At 45.9% G+C, this 26764-nt stretch overlaps 2 protein-coding genes across 2 annotated transcripts; one reads left to right on the top strand and one right to left on the bottom strand.

Moving 5' to 3' along the window:
- Nucleotides 1–433: 433 nt before the first annotated feature.
- On the top strand, nt 434–19810 carry nfatc1 (nuclear factor of activated T cells 1). The gene is made up of 10 exons (XM_067255775.1): nt 434–452; nt 1644–2679; nt 2950–3109; nt 5847–6049; nt 6926–7098; nt 7642–7782; nt 12556–12611; nt 13375–13507; nt 15633–16235; nt 19461–19810. Exons 1-10 carry the CDS (start codon nt 434–436, stop codon nt 19514–19516), a joined length of 2580 nt encoding a protein of 859 aa, XP_067111876.1. The 3' UTR covers nt 19517–19810.
- Nucleotides 19811–22123: 2313 nt separating this feature from the next.
- slc52a3-2a (solute carrier family 52 member 3-2a) lies at nt 22124–26379 on the bottom strand. Its single transcript, XM_067255880.1, has 4 exons — nt 26331–26379; nt 23758–24811; nt 23471–23594; nt 22124–22836 (listed from the first exon to the last, which is right to left on the bottom strand). The coding sequence occupies exons 2-4, from the start codon at nt 24774–24776 to the stop codon at nt 22627–22629; spliced, it is 1353 nt and encodes a 450-aa protein (XP_067111981.1). The 5' UTR covers nt 24777–24811; nt 26331–26379; the 3' UTR covers nt 22124–22626.
- Nucleotides 26380–26764: the final 385 nt, after the last annotated feature.

Here is a 26764-nt window from a genome sequence, read left to right on the forward strand (position 1 = left end):
AGCGCCCGAGCCCTCCCCGCGACCAAGCGGTGCGTCACAAGGATTCAGACGAGCGAAGGATTTCCCTCTCCCTAAACCATAAAAGTGTATGTCCAAAAGTAGCTTTTCACCAAACATAGCATCCAAATTACAGACTCATTTCTGCTCTCCATATCCAGATGTTACAGAGTTATTCTCTCCAGCGATACGTTTAGTTTTTTTTAATATAATCTTTCTCTACGTAGGTCTAATCATTCTCATTCAAGACTTTTTTTGTGGTTTTAGCTTTTTCGTTGTTTTTCATGGTTGTCTTGTGAGACAGAAAAGGATATCTTTATCTATAGCCATTGGAGTGTGAAATCGACGATTTATGGATAAAGGATTGCATCCAGCTGCTGCCATATTTAAAGTTTGACTTTTGGACCAATATACTACGTTGGGACTAATAGTAAAAATGAAATCTGCTGAAGAAGGTAAGTTTGTCTTTTTGCAGTAAACACATGATACATTTTCCCCAAGAGTCACTTGCAGCAGGCTGGACTGATAACGGCAGTCAGTAGTCAAAACATCTGTCTCGCCTATGGCGTAGGCTAGTTCTTCATGTAGGATAGAGTTTCTGCAGTATGCAGATACTGTAAAAGGCTATTGCCTGATTATTATATTGTGGTACATTCTTTACTAGTTGAATTCACAATCAACGGTTGTATCCATGGATACCTAATTTACTGTACGTGGCGAAAGGTGGGTGTGGCAAATGAACGTAATTGATCCACAACTTCAGTTTGATAGCTTTGGTAGCCTACCTCTATTGTCAATCGGCAATGTGAAAAGCTGTCATCCTAATGCTATTGTTTAACATGACTTATAGTTTGGGAATCATGTGGTTTATTCCGGTCTGATGTCATAGTCTTTCTGCTTGCAGCCTATAGGCTACTGAGCTGTGGAGACTGCGTGCTGTGACGTCAATTATCATTAATTCGCTGACTGTGGTTAAACTGCTCAGGCCCCACCCCAGCCACATATCCCCCCCACCCACCCACCCACCCACCCATCCACCCACCCACCCACACACACACACACACCCACACACCCACACACACACACCACACACACACCTCCCCCTGTTGGTTTTACCCCAGCCTAGGGTTGTCTCAGTGTGGGGGGGGTAGTGTCTCCTCTGCTGTCAGCCTCAGCAGGGCTCTCTGGAAGCCCTCCAGAGTTCTGGAAGCCCTCCAGAGTTCTGGAACAGGCTGCACCTTCACACACCAGCCCATCATACCACAGCCCGCTGGTGGAAACCTGGTTCAGATTATGCCACATTCAACAATGTCATTAAGTTTATTGCTATTTTTAACTGGTATGGGTACATTATGTGTTAAGACACATGCATTCTGTGGCATAAAATCTGTGTCAGTCTGAAATGTTCATCTTTAAAGCTCTGTAGTCTGTTTCTAAGTTTAGCAAATGAACTTGTTGACTTTCTGCATCAGTGAGTTCTGGCATTAACACTTATAACAAGCAGCACCATGGAAGCAACATTCTTCATTCAGTATACAGTATGTCATAGAAACATCTCTGTGGGCGTAATTTAAAAAAAGAAGATCAAGTATTGTGTCATCTGGACAGGTCCATATGTGAACTGATTTCAAGTTTTTGCTTTCTAGATGCACAAAGCTACACCCCCAGTGTCGCCCTGTCCCTCTCCCTGGATAATCCCTGCCTTCCTTCCCAGTACCACAGCCTCCAGCTCAGCCCCGCAGTCCTCCCTCTCTGCCCGTCCCCCCGCTCCGAGCGGCCCCAGGACATGAGGGGGGTGGGCGCTAGCTTCCAGCCCCCAGCGAGGCGCGCCAGCGAGGCGCCCGCCCTCGAGAGCCCTCGCATCGAGATCACCGCCTACGGCCAGTTCCCCGAGGAGGAGTCGGAGGAGAGCAGCCTCCCCGCGGCCAAGCACGTGGCCTCGGTGGTGACGCTCTCTCTTCCACACGCAGACGGTTACCGGAACCCCGGCTGCCTGAGCCCTGCCAGCAGTGCCTCCTCTCGGAGCTGCCACTCAGACGCCTCCTCCTACGAGTCCGGCTTCTCCTACAACTACGACCACTCCCCCCAGAACTCCCCCTGGCAGTCCCCCTGCGCCTCCCCCAGAGGGTCCTCCTCCCTGGGCTTGCCTGGGGACCCTGGCTCCCTCTCCCCCTCCACCTCCCCCCGCACCGGGGGACCAGACAGCTGGATGGGTGTCCAGAGAGGCGGCTCGCGTCCTAGCTCCCCCGGGAAGAGGAAGTACAGCTTCAATGGCTCTTCTTCCATCAACCACCACCCCCCCCACCCCCCCTACACCCCCGACCCCTCCCCTGGGCCATCCCCCCACACCTCCCCCCGCCTCAGCATCACGGAGGAGTCCTGGCTGCCAAACACAAACCAGTACACCAACTCGGCCATCGTGGCGGCCATCAACGCCCTGACCACGGATGTTGGGGTGGATTTGGGGGAGGGGATCCCCCTGAAGGCCAGGAGAACAGGCTTGGAGGCCGGCATGCCAGCTGGCCTGAAGGTGGAGCCTGGGAGGGGGGGGCTGCGCCCAGAGGAGGTCTGTCAGGAGGAGTACCTGGCATCCTGCCTGCCCTTGAAGAAGGAAGGCTACTGTGGAGGGTTCTTGGATGTGCCCCAGCCGTACTCCTGGTCCAAACCCAAACACTATCTCAGGTGAGAAGAAAAGTTCAAATGTTCTCACTGACAGTATCTCCATCACAAGGAAAATGGGATCTAATTAATAAATATGTATATGAGGTCAGATTTATTTATTATTTGTTGATTTATTTATATAATAAATACATATATAGCACAAGTAGAATTCAAGTTTACTGATAAATAACAATCCCTTCACAAATCATAACGTGAACATTTACTCCCTCTAAACCCGACTCCGCCCCTGACCAGAGTGGATCATGTTGACAGTGTTGTCCTCTCCTCCAGCCCCTCTCTGCCTGGCCTCGACTGGCAGCTGCCCTCAAGCATGGGGTCCTACAGCCTGCAGATCCTCGTCCAGCCCAAGTCCCACCACCGCGCCCACTACGAGACCGAGGGTAGCCGCGGGGCGGTCAAGGCCATGGGGGGAGGACACCCCGTGGTGCAGGTCTGCTCTCCTCACAGCTCTGGTTCCCTGACCAACACACACTCTTCCAGGAATCTAACGACAGACCTCACAGACCTGTCTCCATGCTACATTTACATTACATTTACATTTAGTCATTTAGCAGACGCTCTTATCCAGAGCGACTTACAGTAAGTACAGGGACATTCCCCCGAGGCAAGTAGGGTGAAGTGCCTTGCCCAAGGACACAACGTCATTTGGCACAGCCAGGGGAATCGAACTGGAAACCTTCAGATCACTAGCCCGATTCCCTAACCGCTCAGCCACCTGACTCCCTGCTAACCTGTCCACTCGTCTATTTTTATCTCCTGGCAATGAAATAGATTAGCAATGCGTGTGTTAAAAAACAGCTTAACTGGCTCTTGATGTTGTTGAAAAGACGTCACATTTCTGAGTGTAATGTAATTGGTCAAACAGTAGACAGTCCGGTGTAGTCACTTCCTGTCCAGACGGGAGTGACTCACTTTCCATGGCCTGGCGCTGACAGAAGTAAACTGAAGTTTTGTGGCCAATAAAGTTCAGTCATGGTCTTTTGCCGGCGGTAGCTTTGGTGTGTCATCAGAGAAAGTCTTCTTCGGTTGCAAGAAAGCGGTCCCATTCCACTGGCTTGCCCGGTAAATAAATCAGAAGCTCTGAGTTTGGGTTAGGGGGGAAGTAAAGTGTTTGTGATGTCGTCAAACGTTGAATGTAGAACTGGATCTGGATGGTAGGGCCTCTCACGTTTCCTGGCAACAAACCCCAGAGTTTGTGATTCTCTCAGGGCTCTGGCCCAGATGTCTGGACCAGGGGGAATTAGCCAAACCATAGCCCTCCCCAGTCCAGCATGTCCACTCATCTGTACACGGAGAACTTTTCAGTCCATGATTAGGTGCTAATGGTTTAACGGCAAGGGTCTGGACAAGCCTGATCTGAAATAGAGAGCTTGTTCTTTCTAAAGCTCTGCTTCTGCCTTGCCCATCCCCAGCCCCCACTAGCTCCAGCTTCTCCAACAGACTTCCCTTTGTGTAGCTGAGTTCCTGTGTGTGATCCTGACATCATGCAGGGCAGGGCCCAGCGCAGGCGGAGGCAGGGCCCAGCGCAGGCGGAGGGAGAAACCACACACGTTTCTGGCTCTCCAGACGGGGAAGTCAGAGAGACAAACCCGAGCTCTGTGCTTTTTCCTGATCGCAAGGCACACACACTGCTTTGCAAACAACCAACTTTTGCTCACCGGATTTGTTCTGGAAGCTGTGTGGCTTCCCTCGCGGGCCTGCACAGCAAGGCCTGGTGTTGTCTGTTCAGTCTCATGGCTGCTGCTCCGACCACACGGACATGACGCCAGCAGGCTGAGAGCACTCCACACCACAGCTATGCTCTGGGGTTTATGCTGTAATCTGGTAGCAGGCATACAGGAAAAACCCTCAACTGAAGTCCACAAAGGCTTTTTATTAATGAAATAAACCGATAGAGCATAAAAGATGGATCACAAATAGGTTTTCAGTGTCCTGAAGTTCAGAATAACAAATGATACTTCAGAGGAAATTGTGTCTTTCTCCATATATTCATATAAAATCATAAAATCCAAGTTACCAAGCAGTCAGTTAGCTGTATAAAACGATCATACTGTGAATGTATTCAGACAGATCGTCTCTACAGTTAGACCTAAGCCATGTGAACAGTCTATAGTTTAAGGATAACTCATAGATGACTCTAAGGGGTCACTGGATTCTCTCTGTCCACAAAAGTAGAATGAATACGTTCGCCCTCAGCACTTTGGAGGATGTGTGTGATCATCACTCACGGCTCGGACGCCCCCCCCCCCCCCCCCCCCCCCGGTGTCATGAGCGAACAGAGTGTTGGAATTCCTCTGGTGGGTGATATGAACAGTGAGGGGCAGGCAGCTCTGCCCTAGAGAGAACATCTGACTCCATCTCACACTCCCAGCAGCCTAAATAAACAGTCACGACCAGGCAGCAGTCCGTTTCCTCACACAAATATACAGTGTTTCCACAGCGCTCCACTCTGCTTTAAATCACCTCTGCTAAAGCCTGGTTCTCATGTGTGGAGAACTTCCATGTGAATGGAGAACACAGTTCCTTTATACACTTCACTGTTTTCCTGTGTTTGTTGCTTCGTCTGCAGGTCTCTCTGATCTCGTGGGCGATGTATACTCCAGCAGGCTGCCCTCCACCAGCTTCTCAGCTGTTGTAGCGTACAGACGACATATATCTGCAGTCTGTGTGTTGGCAGGAGTGTATTATAAGGTTTCAGGTCTAGTCCAGGCTCAATGCCCCTGCTCTGGGTTGTGAGGGAGTTTTTTTAGAACCCAGCAGCTGTTCTGGAACCCACTCTGCACCCAGTATCCTTCTGAAAGGAGACCGAGGTGGTCAGTGCAGTACAGAGTCCCAGGTCGGTCTGCGTTCATGCAGGACAGCGGATAATGGTAAACGATGGATGTTTGTTCGGTCACAAGGCAGTGCTAGGCTGTGAATGGGTATGATTGCCCTGTGGCTGCCTTGCTCCTGGGTTTGAGATACAGAGTATATCAGTGGTGTGGACTGACATTAATGGAGGAAGAAAGTCAGCGTGTGTTGTTGACTGACTGTAGGAATAACTCTTTTGAAATGATCACTGATTGTTACAAATCTGTCAGGTGCTTCTTTGTATGTATAGAGGAGAGACACCTGCGATGACGTGGGTGTAATGTGTGTCCGCCCTGCCTCCCCTGTCCTCCGTCCAGCTCAGCGGCTACGAGGGCAGTGAGCCGCTAACCCTGCAGCTGTTCATCGGCACTGCGGACGACCGTCTCCTGCGCCCGCACGCCTTCTACCAGGTCCACCGCATCACGGGCAAGACGGTGTCCACGGCCAGCCACGAGACCCAGCAGGCCCAGACCAAGCTGCTGGAGCTGCCCCTGCTGCCAGAGAACAATATGAGGGCCGTGTAAGTGTGTGTGTGTGTGGGGGGTGTGGGGTGTGTGTGTGTGGGGTGTGTGTGTGTGTGTGTTTGGGGGGGGGTTATGTGTGTCTTTGTGTATTTTTCTGCATTTTATTTAAATGATAGACCACAACATTTGCTTTGTTCAGGCTTGAAATGGGAAGCTTTGCATTCATCATGTCTGCAATCCGTTCTGCTAGCTGGCAGGGTGGGTGGAGAACTTTACTGCTTAGCCTCAACAGAGGAGCCCCCAGTGTCTATGAAAGAATTTCAGGGAGTGTGAAATATGCTTTTTAAGGAATGCAGTATTGGAGTATTATAGTCATGGAAAAAACTAGTTAGTTTGGACGGCTAAATCTATTAAAATCTTAAATATTTTTATGAGCCTAGCAGCACAGGAGTTGGCAATAGGGGGTGGGCATTATAAATTAGTAGTGAATGCTTGCATTCTAGTTAGAATTATATAATCAATACCTTTTTCGTCTCTACGAGAGACACCATAAACGACCACATCTGAGGAAAGCGTGAGTGGTGTTTTCTGCTCAAATAAAATAGCTTCATGAGACTTTTACACTTTAATAGATTGGATTGGAGGGCATGGATTCAGCGTGAAAGGAGTTGTAGTGCAGTAAAACATCCACTGGGAGCAGCGGTTTTAATGCTGCGATGAGACTCAGTCAGATAGCTAACTATCTACAGAGCAATTTACAGATTACAGCTATTTAATCTGACGACAATTTACCGTGATCCGAATCCCTGTATGATCATAGAGACTACAGTCTAAATTAAAAAGTTATTGGCTAAGTGCTAATACATGTCACAGTTCAGTTACAGTTATTCATAGCTACAAGACTAAACCGTTGTTGGTTTTGTTCTATGCAGAATCGATTGCGCGGGCATCCTGAAACTTCGTAATTCTGACATCGAGCTACGGAAGGGAGAGACGGACATCGGCCGCAAGAACACGCGTGTGCGGATGGTGTTCCGCGTCCACATCACCCAGCCGTCCGGCCGGACCCTCTCTCTTCAGGCCGCATCCAACCCCATTGAATGCTGTGAGTTCATCCAGGCCTCCGTGGGATAATTGTCGCCCGCTTTAGCCGTAGTGCCTTGTCAAACATGTCGGTAGTCATGTCCATCGTAGGTGGATCTAAGAGAGAAGTCTTTCTGGCTTCCCCAGGTTTTAATGCAGTTTCTACTGTGGAGCACCGCTCACGTGTAATATCATTTATAGTGTGGTTTAACCACGACCTCAACCTTTTAAAATAGACTGCAGAGAGACACAATAGCTGCCACACAGCAGCTGTTACTGAGAAAAAAAGCAACTATGAGAATAATTGTTGAAGAGAGACGTGGATCCATATTTGCCTTTCAAAAGCAACAAAGTAACACACACAAACACAGCTGAAATTAGAAACGTAGAGAAACAAACACAGCTACAAAGCAGATGTCCTCACACTGACAAACGAGGAGCAAGCAGCACTGGTGTTGGCGAGGATGGTGAGGTCAGGGTTTAGACTCAGAGAGTCGGTGTGGAGGCCCGGGTGTGCCTGGGAGTTGGGTTTGTGTTCACCCCTGCCCTGCTGTCCTTCCTGCAGCCCAGAGATCGGCCCAGGAGCTTCCCCTGGTGGACAAGCAGAGCCTGCAGAGCTGCGCTGCGCCTGGGGGGGAGATGATGCTGCTCAGTGGGCACAACTTCCACCACCACTCCAAGGTGGTGTTCTTAGAGAAGGCACAAGGTAGGACCTGGGGCTCAGAGAGTAAACAGCCGTGTATGTATGTGTGTGTGTGTCCCTAGGGACGTGTGTGTGGTTGTGCTCCCAGTCTCCCTCTCTCACTGGAGAAACACCAGGGCTGTTCCACCCTCCCTCCCTCGCTCACGCCCTCTCTTGCTCTCCCTTTCTCCCTCTCTCTGTCCCTCTCCCTCCCCTCTCTCCTTCTCTCTCTCTGTCCCTCATCTCTCTCTCTCTCTTTCTCTCTCTCCCTTCTCCCTGCTGTCAAAATATCCCCCATCCTGCCAAACTACCACATGTGGTGAACATTAATGTGCTATATTTTTAACCCAGCACATTTACATTTGCAGAAGTTTCCATTGCCTGTTCAGGACAGGGCTGGATTGCAAATGCAGCTTGAGCCACTGGTGTGAGCCACTGGTGTGAGCCACTAGCAGTGTGAGCCACTAGCAGTGTGAGCCACTAGCAGTGTGAGCCACTAGCAGTGTGAGCCACTAGCAGTGTGAGCCACTAGCAGTGTGAGGCACTAGCAGTGTGAGGCACTAGCAGTGTGAGCCACTAGCAGTGTGAGCCACTAGCAGTGTGAGCCACTAGCAGTGTGAGGCACTAGCAGTGTGAGGCACTAGCAGTGTGAGCCACTAGTAGTGTGAGCCACTAGTAGTGTGAGCCACTAGTAGTGTGAGCCACTAGTAATGTGAGCCACTAGTAGTGTGAGCCACTAGTAGTGTGAGCCACTAGTAGTGTGAGGCACTAGTAGTGTGAGCCACTAGTAGTGTGAGCCACTAGTAGTGTGAGCCACTAGTAGTGTGAGGCACTAGTAGTGTGAGGCACTAGTAGTGTGAGCCACTAGTAGTGTGAGCCACTAGTAGTGTGAGCCACTAGTAGTGTGAGGCACTAGTAGTGTGAGCCACTAGTAGTGTGAGCCACTAGTAGTGTGAGGCACTAGCAGTGTGAGGCACTAGCAGTGTGAGGCACTAGCAGTGTGAGGCACTAGCAGTGTGAGGCACTAGCAGTGTGAGGCACTAGTAGTGTGCCCCGACCCTCACTGTGCAGGGCTTATCTCTGCTCTCTCTCAGCCTGTTCAGACTGGAGGTCAGAGGTACAGCTCCAGATGTAGATGTTAGGAGTTTGCAGCTTCCTTGATCGCTGTACCTTAAGAGGAGACATGTGAGGTGTGCATGGGGTCAAGGTTGAGAAGAGTGAACATGTGACAGGGTAAACACATGCTGACTCCCTCACAGGAGAAGGAACTCATGCCATTGTTCATTCTGTTTCAGAGAGTGGAATGCTAGGTGTGGTGACCATTAAGCAGTGCTTTCTTGAGATTGTTTTTCAAAACAAACACGCGATCGTGTGTTATCTCTTCCTGTATCTCTGATGTGTCTTTATCTTTTATTAACCAGCAGATCACAAGTACATGTGCAGAAACATTTCCTGCTTGGTACAGAAACAGCATCATTTGGTGTGAATGTCCTCGTTGTGTCTGGGCTGGTATTGGTGTGGATGGGTGTGCTCTCTGCTTCCTGATGAGGATTTCCCTCCGTTTGGCACTAGGTCTGGATTCCTGGGCAGTGCTGCCATGGAAACACCCTAGAGCCAGCCCTCCTCTCCCTCTGCCCAGCCCTCCTCTCCCTCTGCCCAGCCCTCCTCTCCCTCTGCCCAGCCCTCCTCTCCCTCTGCCCAGCCCTCCTCTCCCTCTGCCCAGCCCTCCTCTCCCTCTGCCCAGCCCTCCTCTCCCTCTCCCTCTGCCCAGCCCTCCTCTCCCTCTCCCTCTGCCCAGCCCTCCTCTCCCTCTGCCCAGCCCTACTCTCCCTCTGCCCAGCCCTCCTCTCCCTCTGCCCAGCCCTCCTCTCCCTCTGCCCAGCCCTCCCCTCCCTCTGCCAAGCCCTCCTCTCCCTCTGCCCAGCCCTCCTCTCCCTTTGCCCAGCCCTCCTCTCCCTCTGCCCAGCCCTCATCTCCCTCTGCCCAGCCCTCCTCTCCCTCTGCCCAGCCCTCCTCTCCCTCTGCCCAGCCCTCCTCTCCCTTTGCCCAGCCCTCTTCCTGCCTGGCACAGTCTGAACACTCTCCTGAGGGGTTGAGCCTTAGTCTCTTTAAAAAATAAAACCCCTAAACCTAAACCTATTGGACCGTTTTTTACATTTACATTTAGTCATTTAGCAGACGCTCTTATCCAGAGCGACTTACAGTAAGTACAGGGACATTCCCCCGAGGCAAGTAGGGTGAAGTGCCTTGCCCAAGGACACAACGTCATTCGCCTGGCGGGGAATCGAACCGGCAACCTTCCAATTACTAGCCCGATTCCCTAACCGCTCAGCCACCTGACTACCTCGTTTTTAAGTGGTGTGGCAGGTGAGGGAAGACACTCAGCAGAGGGGCCAGGCGTGAGACAGGGTGACTGGCTGCCCTGAGATGGTCTCTCTGATAACTCTAGTCTTGGACAATTACTCTCAAAGCTCATCCCCAATTGTATTTATTATTTGTTTTATTTTGTTGTTTCTATTTTAACCGTAATGTTCCGTTGGCTTTGGTCTTTAAACACAAGTTCTTAACAAACAAAAAATACAACTAGATAAAAGCTTTCAAATGATTTAGGTCTTATAAGGTATCTAATAAAAGGGAGTTACAACCATTCAGTGTGAACAGTCTGCATGGTAGACTAGCCTGCTTAATGTCTCCAGTCTCTGTGAATAACACTTCAGAGGAACGGAGAGAAACAGGATCTGTGAGCGAGCCTGGTCAGACAGCTGTTGAGAAGAAACCTCCCTTGAGTACTTTCCCAGCTGTGCTGGCGGACTGGCTCGTCTGGTGCAGCTCTGTGGCACATGACCTGCAGGTCCTCAGGGTCAGGGTTAGACCTATTCAGGATCTTCTCAGGACCACCTGTTTGACCCCTGACCGTGACCTCTGAGCCTGTGAGGAGAGCCAGCAGACAGGTGGAGTAGGTAACTCTCTCCAATCTGCATAATGCTAACACTTATTAAACACAGAACTCAACTGCTCATAGTTACTCTGTTAGTGAAGAGACGTACAGCAGACTCCTCATCACTCAAGGCCTTCGCTGCACAGTGACTTCCACTTCACACTTTAATGAGGTTTGGCTGGCTGCAGGCACGACCACGAACAATGGCCGTTTTCATAAACAACTGCATGCATGTGCTGTGAACAGTGAGTTTAATAGGTCTATAAAGTAGAACGTATGGTTTCTGTAACTACAGGCCTGTTTAATGGCCATAGATTAGGGAATATTTTCCCAGTTATTATTGCTTTCTGTATTCTGTAGAGATGACATTGAACAATTTCTTCCCAGCCTCCCTCCCAGGCCAGCCCTTCCCAGCACTCCCTCCCTCCCTCCCTATCCCTTCCCTCCCCCGCTAATTAAGAGCACAAGGAGCTGTTTGATTCCTCTTGTAAACTCTCCTTGACAAACAGCTGTATTGTGTACTCTACATGGTCCCCTTAGGCTGGTGCAACTGTGTACCGAAGACCAGGGTGTTCTTTCACTGCACAGCGTTGTCTGCCTTACCAAGGTAATTACTTGAGTAAACCGCAGGTTAGAGAAGAATTGGATGTCCAACCAATGGGACCAGGGAAAGAGGAGAGAGACAGACTGACAGAGAGAGAGAGAGAGAGAGGAAAGGAGAGAATATCTGAAAAACACGTTTTCTTCTGCGGGTTGAGGTAGCCTTCCAAGATTCTCTGTCTGGAGGGTTTCCCAGAGTGCGAGATGAAAGAGGGAGGGGGGAGTGGATGGAGGAGGGGAGGTGCATCATCTTACGCCACAGCATCTAGAAGAGTCCATCTCCTGGCAGATGAGCATGTCCCCTCTGTGCTGTGTGACTGGTCTGGGTGTATCACTGAGTCAGCACTGCAGACAGGAAGATCAAGACCAGCAGTTACTTACCTCACATCTTGATTTATACGAGCTGGGAATGGACACAGTTGTATTTAATTCTTGAAGGTTTTGTTATGACCAATAACATTTTCACACAACTGACAATTGCCCAATGCCTTGTTTCAGTGCCATATGGGAAAGCATGTTGAAAGGAGATGCATTACCAGAATGTAACACAAAAAAAGATTTGATGAGACTTGAAATACCCAGTAGTACGACAAAGGCCTAATGTTTAAAATTGGGCTATTTACAAAGAGTGTTGGTGGGTGGAAAAGGATGACTCAAGTCCTTACCTTCCAGTTCAGCCCACTAGTAATCTGAACCTCTCTTTTATAATCGTATTAACCATCACGGTGTGTAGGGGTCCTACCATGGAACAGAATCAGGGTATTTCTCATCACCCAAAGACGAGAAAAAGCCAAGTTTCGAATGAATCAGATTTCACTCTCTTTTGGTTTGATCCCCCCCACAGTCTTTTCTTTCTTTCTTTCTTTTTTCTTTCTTTCTTTCTTTCTTTCTTTCTTTCTTTCTTTCTTTCTTTCTTTCTTTCTTTCTTTCTGGGAGATGAAACACTCAAACCTCCTAAAACACCATAATTCACCGTTCACACAATACTTTTTCACAACACAATTATGTTTCACAACATCGGTTTTAAGAGTTTTTCACGTTAAACAGTCAATTTGATTTGGATCTTTCTCTTTATTTTTGGCTTTCTCCCTCCCCCTCCCCCTCCCCCTGTGGCCTTGATGGTTTTAAATGTCAGAGCTAAAAATAACAGCACTAATTACTTTACTCATGATGTTGCTGTTGACTTGAACGTGAATCCCATCATGCACTTCCTGTTTACTGTACATCTGAATCCAGTTGTTTGCTTTGCGTCGTTCCAGACGGTCACCATCTGTGGGAGACGGAGGCCAAGGTTGACAAGGACTCATCCATATCTGTAAGTTATGAGCATAAAAGCCACAACTGTTGCTTGATATTTTTGGTCATGAGGACAAAGAGTTAACTGTCAGTACTTCTTTATGACGCAAATCACAGTGCTGGAGCTGGAAGAGCTGTGGTCTGAAATATGCTCCTTTCAGTCTTAAAGGCTCTCTGGGGAAACAGTGTTAGTAGCAGGTTGTCAGAGCTCAGGCTCCCCATGGAAGGAGAGTGTTGTCTGGGTCCGACACAGCTGGGGGCTGGGACTCACCCGAAGTTACCCAGAGGACCCTATCCTGGGACTCACCCGAAGTTACCCAGAGGACCCTCTCCTGGGACTCACCCGAAGTTACCCAGAGGACCCTCTCCTGGGAAGCCGGGAGATAGCTGAATCAGAATCCGAGCTGGGGGATTAGACACTGTCTGTATGTGAAGGAGTGAACCTGCTCTGTGAGTGAGTCACCGTGCTGCAGCCCCAGGTGTCCTGACTGCCCCAGGTGTCCTGACTGCCCCAGGTGTCCTGACTGCCCCAGGTGTCCTTGACTGCTCGGCCCTCAGGGAAGACAGGATAAGACTATATCTCAGTCTTAAAGAGAAGGAATTACTTAGCCTTCCAAGAAGTAGTCAAACCTGGTTCCCCAAAATATTATCTTCATTCATCAAGTGAAAAATATGTTTTTTCCCCCCACAATGACAAATCAAGTATTAATTTTTACAGACACAGACAGGACCTTCACTGTTAGGAACGTGAGTCTTGATTGTGTCTGTGGTTTGACTTGCAGACGTCCCTCCTGCTGGAGGTCCCTCCATACCGGAAGCAGAGTTTGTCCAACCCCGTCCTCGTCAACTTCTACGTTTGCAACGGCAAAAGAAAAAGGAGCCAATACCAGAGTTTCACCTATGTGTCTGCTAACAGTAAGCTCTCTCCTTTCTCTCGTCTCTCTCTATCTCACTCTCCCCTTGCCTTTTTTAACTTAATAATGAGTGACATCTTGGCTGGTGATTTGCAAGGGTTTATAATAAAGAGGGATAGCAGGTGAATAAGGGGAGAAATACAGTCTCAGATTTGTACAGCAGACTCCGGCACAGAACGGCACACACTTGTGTGACGAGGCAAACATCCTTCATTCATCTGTGCGTCTGTGCATGGGTCTATCCGGTACAGACAGACCCAGTTCCTCTCATGGGCCTCAAAGTAGGTGCTGTGGCTGGAGTTTGTCATCTCATCAGAGTTCCTCTTGGGTTCTTGTTGACAGATTGCTTGGAGCTGGTTGTCTGTCGGTTTAACTCATTTCATGTGAGAAGGAAGTGTTCTTAGTAGTGATCTCCCTACCGAAAAAGAGTTAACTTAAATCTCCTTTTTATGTATTCAATTACAATACATTTTCATTATATTTATCTTCATCTTTTTCCACATAATTGGAAGTGTACTTAAAATGTACTGATTCACATACCTGTTGACAACTTTTAAATATGTAAGCATCTTTGTACTTATTTATACCTTGGAAGTATACTTAACATATAAATAATATTTTGCTTGGCCTGAGTAGCATTTAAAGACATGCTCTATTTAGCAATAAACTTATGTATAGATTCAGACTGTTATTTATCCAAAAGAGCGTTCCTCCAAATAGAAAGGTAAACCATATGTTTTGTTGATGAAAAATAATCCCTGGACGTAAAAACGTCTCAGCGGGCTGAGAACAGCCGGTCGGTTCTCTCAGGACACGACTCTGGAAGTCTGGTCTGCATTAGAAACAGGAACAGATTGAAAGCCCTTGTTCAAAACTCAACAATCTGGTCCACACAGGAATCTACAGTGGTGGCCAAGTCCTACAGGACTGAAGAACAGATCCCAGCTCTCTAAACTGATCCATGGTCCCTGAATCACTACCCTCAAAGCTTCTCCAACCTCTGGTTAGCTTCACGGAGTCGCACCGTGAACTCGCTCGGGTTCTGCTGTCTCGGGTTCTGCTGCCTCGGGTTCTGCTTCCTCGGGTTCTGCTTCCTCGGGTTCTGCTTCCTCGGGTTCTGCTGCCTCGCGTTCTGCTGCCTCGCGTTCTGCTGCCTCGGGTTCTGCTGCCTTGCGTTCTGCTGCCTCTCTGAACATGAGGAGAGAACTGCTTCAGAACTCCACAAACACAAACAACAACGTCTGTGTCTGACCAATGGACCTCTGCGGCTGCAAGGCCCCATTTGCATAGTTGTGATGTCAAGTGTGTTACTTGACTATTAAAACTATTTTTAAATGTTTACAAGCATAATCCCTTTACATAACTACAAGTCCTTTTTTGACTTCTTGAAACAGTTATTTCTGGACGTTTCTTGAGTTCTGGTGCTGTTGGACAAGGTGAGTGGGAGGAAGTCGGGACTACAATCCCTCAGGTACATAAATGGAATATGACCAATCTATATAGTATATTAGAAAATCTTTATCATGTCCAGTGACACAGTACGTCGGATACCGTACAGTTACTCAGTATAGTTTCAATACTACTTTCCCAAACCACGGAGTTCTGGCACTATTCTCTCCTCATATTTTAAGGTCTCTGGAGAATATTGAGCAGACCCTTTTTTTTCTTCCAGAGAAAACATGAATTTATTTAAATTCATAGAAAACAGTATGAAGTCCGTGCAGCAGAAACATATTTCTTCATGCAAGCTTTAAGGTATACAGCTGGCCAAGAGGAATACAAGGAAAAATGACTTTTTTATTGCAGAAGCAGCTGACATTTCATGACACATTTCATCCTTTCAGCAGCGAGATCCTGGGTCCAGAAACAGGATCTCACTGATGAGTGTTTGTTAAGCTGTCGGTGTCTGAGCCACAAACCCTCTCACACTGTTCACTCGATCACACCTGCAGAACACAAGGCTGGGTCAGGCTGTTGATACATTCTGTTCTTTCTATCTTCTCTATCTCTCTTTTTTTTCTGTCTCCTCTCTTTTTCTCTATCATCCTCTCTTTTAATCTCTCTATCTTCCTCTCTATCTTCTCTTTATCTCTCTCTCCATCCTGTCTCTTCCGCACTGTTTTCAGTTCCAACCATAAAGATGGAACCTCTGGACGACTTCGAAGCGTCCCTGCTGTGCGCCTCCACTGGCCTGGCCCCCGCCCCCAAGCCCCCCACTCCTCCCCAGGTCACACCCTGCCTGATGTCCTCTGACCTCCGACCCTGCCTAGCTGACGGACCCTACTCCGCTTGCCAACAGAGACTGGAACAACATCATCCCCTCTCCTGCTCCTCCTCACCCAGCACCAGCCCCAAACTGCACCCCCTGTCCCCCTCACCTTTCTCCCAGTACGTCCCAGCAGGTCCTCCCCAGCCTCGCGCCCCACCCTCCCCCACCCCTCACGTCTCCATCATCCAGGAGACCCCCGGGCGGCTCCACCCACCCGGCAGTGCCTCCTCCCCCGCCTCGCAGCCCTCCAGCCCTGCCGCTGGCCCCGAGCGGCCCCTCTCCTCCTCCCGCTGCCCGACAGCTCAGCCTGGTCGCAGCAGCCCTGTGGCTCAGCTGGTGCCCAGGACCCCAGAGATCAGCCGTCTGCCCTCCAGCCTCCACAAGGATGGGAGCCCCCCCTCGCTTACTGTCAGCGTCAAGCAGGAACCACAGGAACTGGACCAGATGTACCTTGATGATGGTGAGTTAGTCCTGATCCACTGAATAAATGTACATACAAACCTAATTATGGCTCCAGATTCCCTGATTATCCTCATATGAACATCTCTCCCCATGCTGTCATCATGTCTAGTACTGCTCATGCACCCAAATCCAAATGGACCAAATGGACATTCAAGGCAACTAGCCTTCGTTCCTCCTTCCCTCTCTCCTTCCTTCCTTCCTTCCTTCCTTCCTTCCCCCCACTCCCCCCCTTTAGCTGTCCCACACTACACTGTCCTGTGGGTGTTATTTATAGGTATCAAAGGCAGCTTGTACCCTATAGTGTGTCCTGTAGTATTGTGTTGACAGATAGCCAGATAGTGATCAACAGAATTGTGTTGATGCGTTTGAAGCATTGATGAGGCGAGCAGCATGGCCCAGCTAATTGTTTGTGGGTTCCTAACTTCCTGCTTGTGTTCCTAGTCCAGCTCATGCAGCCCCAGGCTCTGGTAATCACTATCTCCAGCTGCCTTGCATCTCAATCAGACAGGAATCCGGTTCTTAGATTACTATATCCATGACTCCACGTCCTGATATGAGTAACTGTAACTTGAGATGAATAGAAAGCCACTCCACATTGTACTCAAGATTGTACAGTTTATTCATTTAGCAGATGCTTTCATCCAAAGCGATGTACAAATAGTGCATCCAGAAAGTCCAGCAGAAGATTGAGGATCAGAAGTGTAGAGTTCTAACAGTGTTTTGGTGGTCAGTCAAGGAACCGTCTGTGTTTTCTAGCCACATTGCAGACTAACCACATCTCAGATCCCAGACATGGTGGACAACACAGTAGTATCTTAAAACTACAGTGCAGCAATTTAATTTAACATCTAATTTACAGTAGTGAATTGCAAAGTGCAGCACAATCACCTATGTATCATAAGTAACTCATAACTCTTTTGTGGTTGTAGTATCTTGTCAGACAGTAGAAAAACAGGATCGCACCCATATAATACCTAAAACCTTCATCTTAGATAACCTTAGAGTAGCTGGTGGTTAGAATTGTACATTATTATTAATAATCTACAATAGTTTACGACCGAAACTAGTCTTGTAAATTGTGAAATACGGATTAGTTACTCGGGATATAGGGTTTCATAAGTTGTTGTTTTGTCTTTTTATGAGACGCTCCAGTCTGATGAACTCAACTCTTGTCATGATGTGTCTCCAGGTTGTGTAACCAGGTCCACGTGCCCTGAACTCATCTAAGTGTGGAGACTATTTAGAGTGTTCTGATGAGGGGCGTGGAGCTTCAGCCATCTGTAAACAAACACAGACATCCAGGTTTTGAATTTTTTAATTAGATCCCTCATATGAAATGTAGCAACAGGATGACAAGTTGCCCGTGGCAACTGGTGTACACAGTAGATGATCTCTCTCAGGGCTGAGACAGGCTTTAATATGACACAGTTCTGTATCATAAAAGTAATAAAATAGGTACAAACACTCGAGTTCAAAACAAAATAATAGGAATCTACTTGTGCTTATTCTTACTGTAAACTTTGTCTGTCTTTGATGTTTACTGTCTGCTACATCCACATCAAATTATACAGTTGTTATCGTTTTGGTCGAATTGACCTTGAAACGCGGTCTGCTGGGTTGCCCCTACAGGCTTAGTGTTCTAAGCTCTTTTAAGAGGAATCCAGTACCTTAAGGTCTCCGCTGGCAGATGTCTGCTTTAGCCTCTCCCAGCTCACACTGACTCAGACTGTGATGCATGGCACAGATAAAGCTTTAGGATTTGAACCTTTGGAAACTACATTGGGATCTCTTTTGTTTTCTAAAGACACGACATAACCAATCAAGATGTTATTTAGCACCGGAGAATAAAAGTTAACCCCACTGTCAATCTCTTTTTGCCGAATACTTTGGTACTTTGGTTACCCCTGTCCTCAAAGATACAAAATAGTTTTGATGTGTTTATATAAAACAATAATGTGACATTTGCTCTCAGTTTAATCAGTCAGCCCAACACACTCCTTATGCATCTAGAAACTGAACTGTGTGCTGAATTATGTGTGCTGTACTCTGAGGCGACAAAGGAGTTTACTGAACATTTTTGTGATTTGAGACCAAAATGTACTTTAATTTATGCTACTTCCTGTAGCATCTTCTGGAGGAGATGATTGGTTGTGTCTGTGTAAGATAGACAGCAGCCACTATTCCTCAACACCAATAACAAGAGCTTGTGTGTGTGCTTGTGTGGGATAAAGGTATTTCACAGTTTTGCTAGCGCCTGTGGTGCAGCATGTTTGGACCACAGAAACTCGACCTTAATCATGTAAACACCTTGACGGCTTTCCTAATTCAGGCCCAGTCAAACAATGTTGCCCCAGGCACGCCCGCCCTACTGCCGGAAGGAAGGGAGGAAGGAAATGGGAGTCAGGTGGCTGAGCGGTTAGGGAATCGGTCTCGTAATCAGAAGGTTGCCGGTTCAATTCCCCACTAGGCCAATGACGTTGTGTCCTTGGGCAAGGCACTTCACCCTACTTGCCTCGGGGGGAATGTCCCTGTACTTACTGTAAGTCGCTCTGGATAAGAGCGTCTGCTAAATGACTAAATATAAATGTAAATGTAAGTGGGATTGAGAGAGGGAAATGTCTGTGTCAGATGGAGCAGCGCTGTTGCTGCATGTGAAACAAGGCCTGACCCACGAGGGGGGCTGTTCCAGGCCCTAGTCTTCTGGCTGTGGGAACCACTTAGCTTCAAGGCCAGAGTCCAGCCAGGGGGAATCCCTCTGAAGGCTCCAAAGGCCTGGATTCCAGTCACGGGGTTCCTCCTAGCCTGGGTCCAGGGGAGTTCCCCAAACCTGCCTTGTAGCTTTCTCTTTGAGTTCTTGAGAGAGAACCTGACCTGATTCTTTGTTTTTGTTTTTATCACAAAAGCTCTTTCCCCTGAACTTAGCAAATCATGCAGGTTATGGCAGACTTTCAATCCAAATAAGATGGTCGCCGTTTCCTTCTTAATCAGAGCCTGGTGTTCACATAGATTCTACAGCCAGTCCCTATAGTGTTTGATCATTTCCCTCTCGTCAGCCAAAGAACACAGTTGATAGGTGGATGGGGTCTTCCAGGAAACAAGCACAATGGGGTTGTAGGCAGGAAGACAAGTTCTTCACAGTCTTGTACCTTCTAATACTGTACTCTCATTGTACTGAACGCTCCAGGGATTTAGTTCCTGACGTTTTCCTCTTCTCTCTTCACAGTTAACGAGATCATCCGGAACGACCTCTCCAGCAACTCTGTCCAAAGCAGCGCGTAGCAGAGACCTGAGGGGAGACAACATACCAAACATGTTTACAGCGTCTGCGTGGTCGGGCGAGACAGTAGCGCACAGGAGGCCCAGGAGGCAGATAATCGTCCAGGTTGTACATTTCACTGAAGGACGTTAAAATAGACTTAACATTCAATACGACATAAAATGTCTGATCCGTTCTCCTACGGTCATGTTGCATGTACTTTGTATCTCTCAAAACAAACCCCACCAAAGAGGATTGGACCATTGACTTTTTAGAAATTTGTAAATGCCTAACAGTTAGTTTTGTATAGAGCTTTAGTTTGGATATGTAGCTTTGTTGGTTGTTAAAAAAACAAAGTGCCTTTTGACTGGATAGGGAACATATTTTTGGTAGCCAATGGTAGACTAGCATGCCTGTTCAATGGACTTCTTAAAAGACTGCACATGTTTAGGTGCCGCAATACATTGAAGGAATAATGTCAAGTACAGCAGCAAGAGGTGTTAATCAAGCTTTTGAAAATCCTGTTCCATTTTATGGTCAGGTCCTAAGGACGGTAAGGATCATAAACAGACGGACCTTTCAGCATCTCAGTTCTTGTGTCATGTGCAATGATTTGTTTACTATCAAGTCATCATCTCAATGTTATAAAGTCGAACATATCAGCCCTTATTGATCCCTGGAAGCGATGCAAAATGCCTGAAGAAGTTGTCTTATCAAAGACTGTATGGATGAATAGTATCATAGGTTTGTCGTTTTAATATACACCCTGCAATTGTCCTGTATTCCAAAGAATCACTGATAATGATGAAAAGCAATATTCTCATGTTCAAGATAAAATATCTTTTTTCTATTGTCATATATTTCTATATTTGTAGCATTTATACCTATGTTTATTTACACTTGTTCATCATAGAACATTGCTATCTATACTCTTTACACAGAAATACGAATATTCATTTTTTTCTGTTATTGAATGCAATTCTGAATACATGCTTAATCCTTTCCTACTATGAACTTTGATTGTATCTTATGTTAGCACAGTAAGAACAGTATATTTATGTATATTTATAAGTTTTAATTCATAAGGTTTAAGGAAGATGATATGTTATTTGGACTGTGCAGATATTTGTCTGTGAACCCCAACTCTGTTTGTTTCATGTAGCCTGTGATGTCAAATAAAAAAACGTAGTCAGTGTCTTGGTTGGTGTCTTAATACTTCAAATGTAACTGAAGGATCAGAAAAATATATTTGTTTTGTAGAAGCCATATATATTTTACATCAGACATGGCTTAAGTACACACATCCTTCACTCAAGTAGAAGTACAGATACTCATGTTTAAAAAAACTGGTAAAAGTTGAAGTACTGACTACACTTTTTCACTCAAGTTAAAGTCACATCTTATTAATACATTAATACAAGGTACACTATAGACACGCAGGGCATTCGCCAGGAATCCTTTTTGAAGCCGACAATTTAGAACATCTCCCATATGGCCATGGGTGATCACATGGGTGATCAGGAATGTCTCTTTTCTCAGTCATGTTGACATCATTAACTCTCTACAACAGTGTAACAACAATCTAATAACAGTGTAACAACAGTGTAATAACAGCATAATAACGGCATAATAAGTATAATAACAGTGAAATAACAGCGTAATAACGCGTAATAATCTGACAACTGTTTTATACTTTAACTCCTTGTGAAATATAGTGTCTATGGTGTATTTTTGTATTAATGTATTAATATGATGTGACTTTAACTTGAGTGAAAAAGTTTAGTCAGTAACAAATTATTTGTACTTAGTTACCCTTGATGCTTTAGGATGTTTCACAGTTTATCAAAGCTTTCTGAGTTTGTATTGTTTTCAGTTACCTTAGTAATGATGGGCACACGTGTGACATATACATGGTGTGTTTATCAAAACAAAACATACCATATGGAAGTTGGTGTGCTTGCACACCCTATCAGTGTCCTGTTTTTTATGTTATAAAAAAGACAATGAAACACTGATCTAAACGAATTGTGAGTTATTTATATATAACAGGTTTTCTGGTGTTCAGGGCACCTTTAAAATTATTTAGCTCAATAAGAAACCTCCCATGAATTAAAGTTAATAATATAAATTACACAAATTATAGCTTGAGCTCTAATGAACTTTAAAGATGGCCTATTTAATGCATCCCACTTTAACTTGTAAGGACATGCTTTGGTCCCCTTCTCAACTTGATTAGAAGTAATCCTTTTAACTGAAGGTCATTTATAGCCCAGAGTGATTGAAGGACCACTGTTCGTTTTACAGGAGCAGGATGAAATCACCCCGCAGTTAGTCTGACCATCTCAGTCAAGTCCCAACACCCTCTTCAGCAGCTGTTATTTTGGATGAATGATCAGTTGGGATAGCAAAGGTCATCTCTGTCTTTTCTTCAAAAAGAGATTGTCCTTTTTGACAGCTGGTTCAAATGTATTCAGCTTCACCAAATTTAACGAGGATGGAATCAGAAGGAATTGTTGTCATTGTGTATAGTGACATCTAGTGGTTGTGTATGATTGCAGGAGATTGTTGAATAATAGTATAGAAAACAATGTACACATTAGAATGTTAAGTAACTTATACTGAGATTGATTGCATCCAAACAACGGCTTTTGTTATTTTATTTTTACACACTTAAATTACATGCAAATGTAATAAAAACTAATTCTGATATCAAAACATTTTCATTAGGATATTTTCTGTTATTAAAACCTGCAGTAGTCATAAACAATGATTAGCTCACTTCTCATGATGGTAACATGACTAAGCAATAACAAGCAAAACAACTGAAAAATTATTACTGCAATGACAATGTACAGATGTTTGTGTCTGTTTAATGACAAAGAAGAGCCCATGATAGCTCATTTTTATAATTCTACTGTTCAAAACGCCTTCATGGTAATCATCAAAAAAAGAAGAATGTCTGTTGAGAACAAATAGTGATCAGTCTCTTGTCCTTTTCATCAAACCCTGATAACGTGGTTGTCACTGTTGTCATGAGCTAATCTTTCCCTCCAAGTCTATCGAGTCTCCAGTGAAACTTTGAAAGGGATTCACTTGCGTATTAATAGAAAAATAACATTAAATTGAACTTTAATCAAAGGCAGTTTAGGTTACAAGGGTCCCCAGATGCAAAGAAATCATACACGCTGACCAATGGGAACATGACAATGGCCCCTATGAACGACCCCAGCTGCACTACTGCTCCACACCACACAAGGGCGCTGTGACCTTCGTCTCGCAGGATCACTGCAATGATCACCTTCACATATGACAAACTGAGTATAAAGATGGTCCAGGCACCAACCTGAGAAAGTAAAAATGTGTTAAATCGTTCTAATGTATTGTCCCTTCTGTTGTTACACTTATTACACTGTTATTATGTTATTACACTGTTATTGTGTTGTTATTACACTGTTATTATGTTATTACACTGTTATTGTGTTATTACACTGTTATTATGTTGTTATTACACTGTTATTATGTTATTACACTGTTATTATGTTGTTATTACACTGTTATTGTGTTATTACACTGTTATTATGTTGTTATTACACTGTTATTATGTTATTACACTGTTATTATGTTGTTATTACACTGTTATTATGTTATTACACTGTTATTGTGTTGTTATTACACTGTTATTGTGTTGTTATTACACTGTTATTGTGTTATTACACTGTTATTATGTTGTTATTACACTGTTATTGTGTTGTTATTACACTGTTATCGTGTTGTTATTACACTGTTAGTGTTATTACACTGTTATTATGTTGTTATTACACTGTTATCGTGTTGTTATTACACTGTTATTGTGTTGTTATTACACTGTTATCGTGTTGTTATTACACTGTTATCGTGTTGTTATTACACTGTTATTGTGTTGTTATTACACTGTTATCGTGTTGTTATTACACTGTTATTGTGTTGTTAACACTCACCATGAGGCTGGCTCCCAGGGGGCCGTCCAGCAGCAGAGGGCAGGGGCTCAGCACAGCCATGGCCAGGATGTAACCTCCGACCCCACTGCCCAGGGTGGTGAGGACACCCATCAGCAACAGGGATCTGGACTGACACAATCATTGGATTAATAAGAGGTGTTATTTTTGGAAAGTTCATATACATACACGTTGATTACCTCTTGTACAGCACTTTGATCAAACATGAATGTACATGTGTGGTAAGGTAAACAAAATGATAAAGGCATGTATTTAATATCTTTACTGACCTTAAGGGGAAGAACATAGCAAGGAAGCAGGCCAGAGGGTTGGCCATAGCAGCCATACTGGCTGCCAGGTGGTAGGCACTGTTCCCGTAGGGCAGGCAGGAGTAGGACTGCACAGAGGGCAGCACTACGTTAGTCAGGGCATTGACCCAGGCCAGGAGGATGAATATGTACACCACCTGCATCCAGCTGTACAGCCCGGTACCAAAGCTGCTCTTTGGCTTCAAACTGGGGCTGATCATGGGCTTTTGCTCAGTCCGGCTTGTCTGGCCGAGTGCTGGGTCTCTCTTCTCCACCCCCCCAGGCCTGGGGTAGCGGGGTTTGGAGCGCTCTCGGGTCACAGCAGGGTGGTAGTTCAGCAGGAGGAAAGCCACAAGGCACACCACCATCATGGCGCTCAGGAAGCCAAAGAAGACATCCGTTGAGAAGTGTGCCGGCTGATACTGAGCCTGGAGTGTCTGGAGCTGGACGCCAGCCCTGAGGGAACCGGTGAGGGTCTGGTTGAAGGCCTGTGTGCTGTTGACACAGTGTAGCACTCCGACCCCCTGGACCAGAGCCACCAGGGCGGGGAGCAACCCACTCATGCCCTCCCCCACATAGTAGGTGGTGAGGTACTGAGAGGGGAAGCGCATCATGAAGGGCAGGAAGGTGACGGAGGAGGTGCAGTCCACCAGGGACAGGAAGAAGGTGAGGACCAGGAGGGCCATGCTGCGAGGGACCCCGCCCACCACCGTCACCTCCGTCCAGAAGAACACCAGCAGGAAGCTGGCCACCGCGCCCAGCCCCAAGATCAGGTAGATGACCAGGGTCTCGCTGAGCAGGCCGGGGCGGAAGCGGTGCATGAGGGTGACGAACAGCGGCCCCACGTTGGCCATCTGGATGATGACGGACAGGTAGGAGGGCAGGTACCAGCCCTCGGGGATCTGAGGGACCAGCAGGGGGAGCTCAACCCACAGCCCATTGATGGACACCCAGGAGCCCATGCCGAACAGGCACGCCAGAACGTGGGTGAGAAGAACCATGCCGGACCAAGACAGGGACACCAGCAGAGACGTGTCTAAAACCACACAGTGTTAGATCTTAAAAATGTAATTACGTTGTCTAAAAGGTCAGGGGAGTTAGGTGGCTGAGCGGTTAGGGAATCGGGCAAGTAATCAGAAGGTTGCCGGTTCGATTCTTAGCCGCGTAAATTGACGTTGTGTTCTTGGGCAAGGCACTTCACCCTACTTGCCTCGGGGGGAATGTCCCTGTACTCACTGTAAGTCGCTCTGGATAAGAGCGTCTGCTAAATGACTAAATGTAAATATCGAGATTCAATCAAAACATCAGGCCACGACTGTGTTGAGAACAGACGAACACTTCAGTGAGATGGGAGGTGGACATTAATGTTTGACTATGGATGGATGTGTATGAAAGTAGGTGACTTATTTCTGAGTGGTTAATCTTTGCTCTGTCTTCCTGGTACCAGACGTTCACTAAATAAACCACCATCATAATATATGACTTAAAATGAAACTGAATGCTAAATCTGTGTCAGTCAAAGTCATTTTTTCAATTTACACTTTTTCTGCTGTGTAAGTTTGCCATGAAAATGTGCCCAATCACCAAGACATGTGCTGTGCAAATTGTATTTCAGTAATGTCTTTTTATTTCTATTGATTTATTTATATTGTTTAGTTTTTTGTTTGTTTGTTTTCTGGTATAATTAAAACACAGAACTTTGAATTAATAAAGCAACACTTGTTTACAAGTGTGGGTTGTCTGACAATCCAAGTAAGTAAAAATAAAAAACCAAGGAGGTGGGACTACGACATCATATCCTGCATGGCTGACTGATTCAAAGACTCTTATCAGTTCAACTAGAGCTATCTCCTTAACCATCCTATACACTCACCACATAAAAACATATGCCTAAATATGACAAAGTGTTCCAAATCCCAGTTCCTGTACACACTGTAAATAGAACGGGCCAGAATTAGCCAGCTGGACTGACAGGAGACACAATTACAGTTCAGAGTAAATTATTATTTCAATTAAGTATTATCTTACTTTAGTGTTTACAATGATGAAACACAAAAGAAGCACAATCACCTATTGGTTACTTAGAATTGCAAAACTAGTCTTTAAACATCTAAGAACTGTTTATTGACCAGGGACTGTGAACACAAAAGAGCCTTTGATCAAATTCTTCTCTAAAACAATACGAGGAAGTTGATGCACACCCTGAAGCTACACGATCAAAGGACCGCATGCTAAGGCATCAGCTAGCATTGAAACAGATGTTCTACTTTAACAAATGCAAACCTATACATTTTCAACAATTATGAAAGACAGTTTTAGATTCTCCTGGTTTAACACACTTATTAAATATGATTTGTTGATATGAATATTAAAGTATCACAGTACTAAACACACATACACTTTTCAATATAACGCAACCTATACAAATACAAATATTTAATTTAAAATCATCCTTGCATTACACTCAATTTTGGTACAGGGGAGTACCATATTGTTATTTTCTGGAAAGTTACTCATAAAAAGAAGTTAGAATGCATCCCTGCTGAGGTACTTACATTAGGTCCAGCGGGTTAGGGTCTGAAGAGAAGCCAAAGTCCTGCGTCTTAACTGCTCTGCAGGATCCAGAGAGCAGGGGATTATAGCCTTAGTGGCTGGGTGGGTGGGTGTGTGTGTTAACCAACCATAATACATGTGATTTCGACAAAGGTTTTTTTTTCCTTAATATGCTCAGAGTCTGACATCTGTGTCACAGACAAGCATCACATGAGATGATTTACAGGCACGATCACCACAGTCTAGTTTGATGTTAAACATCTTGTGGGTCAACAACACATTCTTGAAACTTCAGGAATGTTTGTTAAGGAGATCACATGCACTAAGCCTGGAGGTCACAACTATCCAAAATGTTGGTTTTCAAAATAAAGTATGAATTAATTCACTTATGTAATAAAGAATGTTTGTTACATTTATAGAAGTAAAGGAACATCTA

The sequence above is a fragment of the Osmerus mordax genome, chromosome 18 (assembly GCF_038355195.1).
Source record: "Osmerus mordax isolate fOsmMor3 chromosome 18, fOsmMor3.pri, whole genome shotgun sequence".
Lineage (NCBI taxonomy): Eukaryota > Metazoa > Chordata > Actinopteri > Osmeriformes > Osmeridae > Osmerus > Osmerus mordax.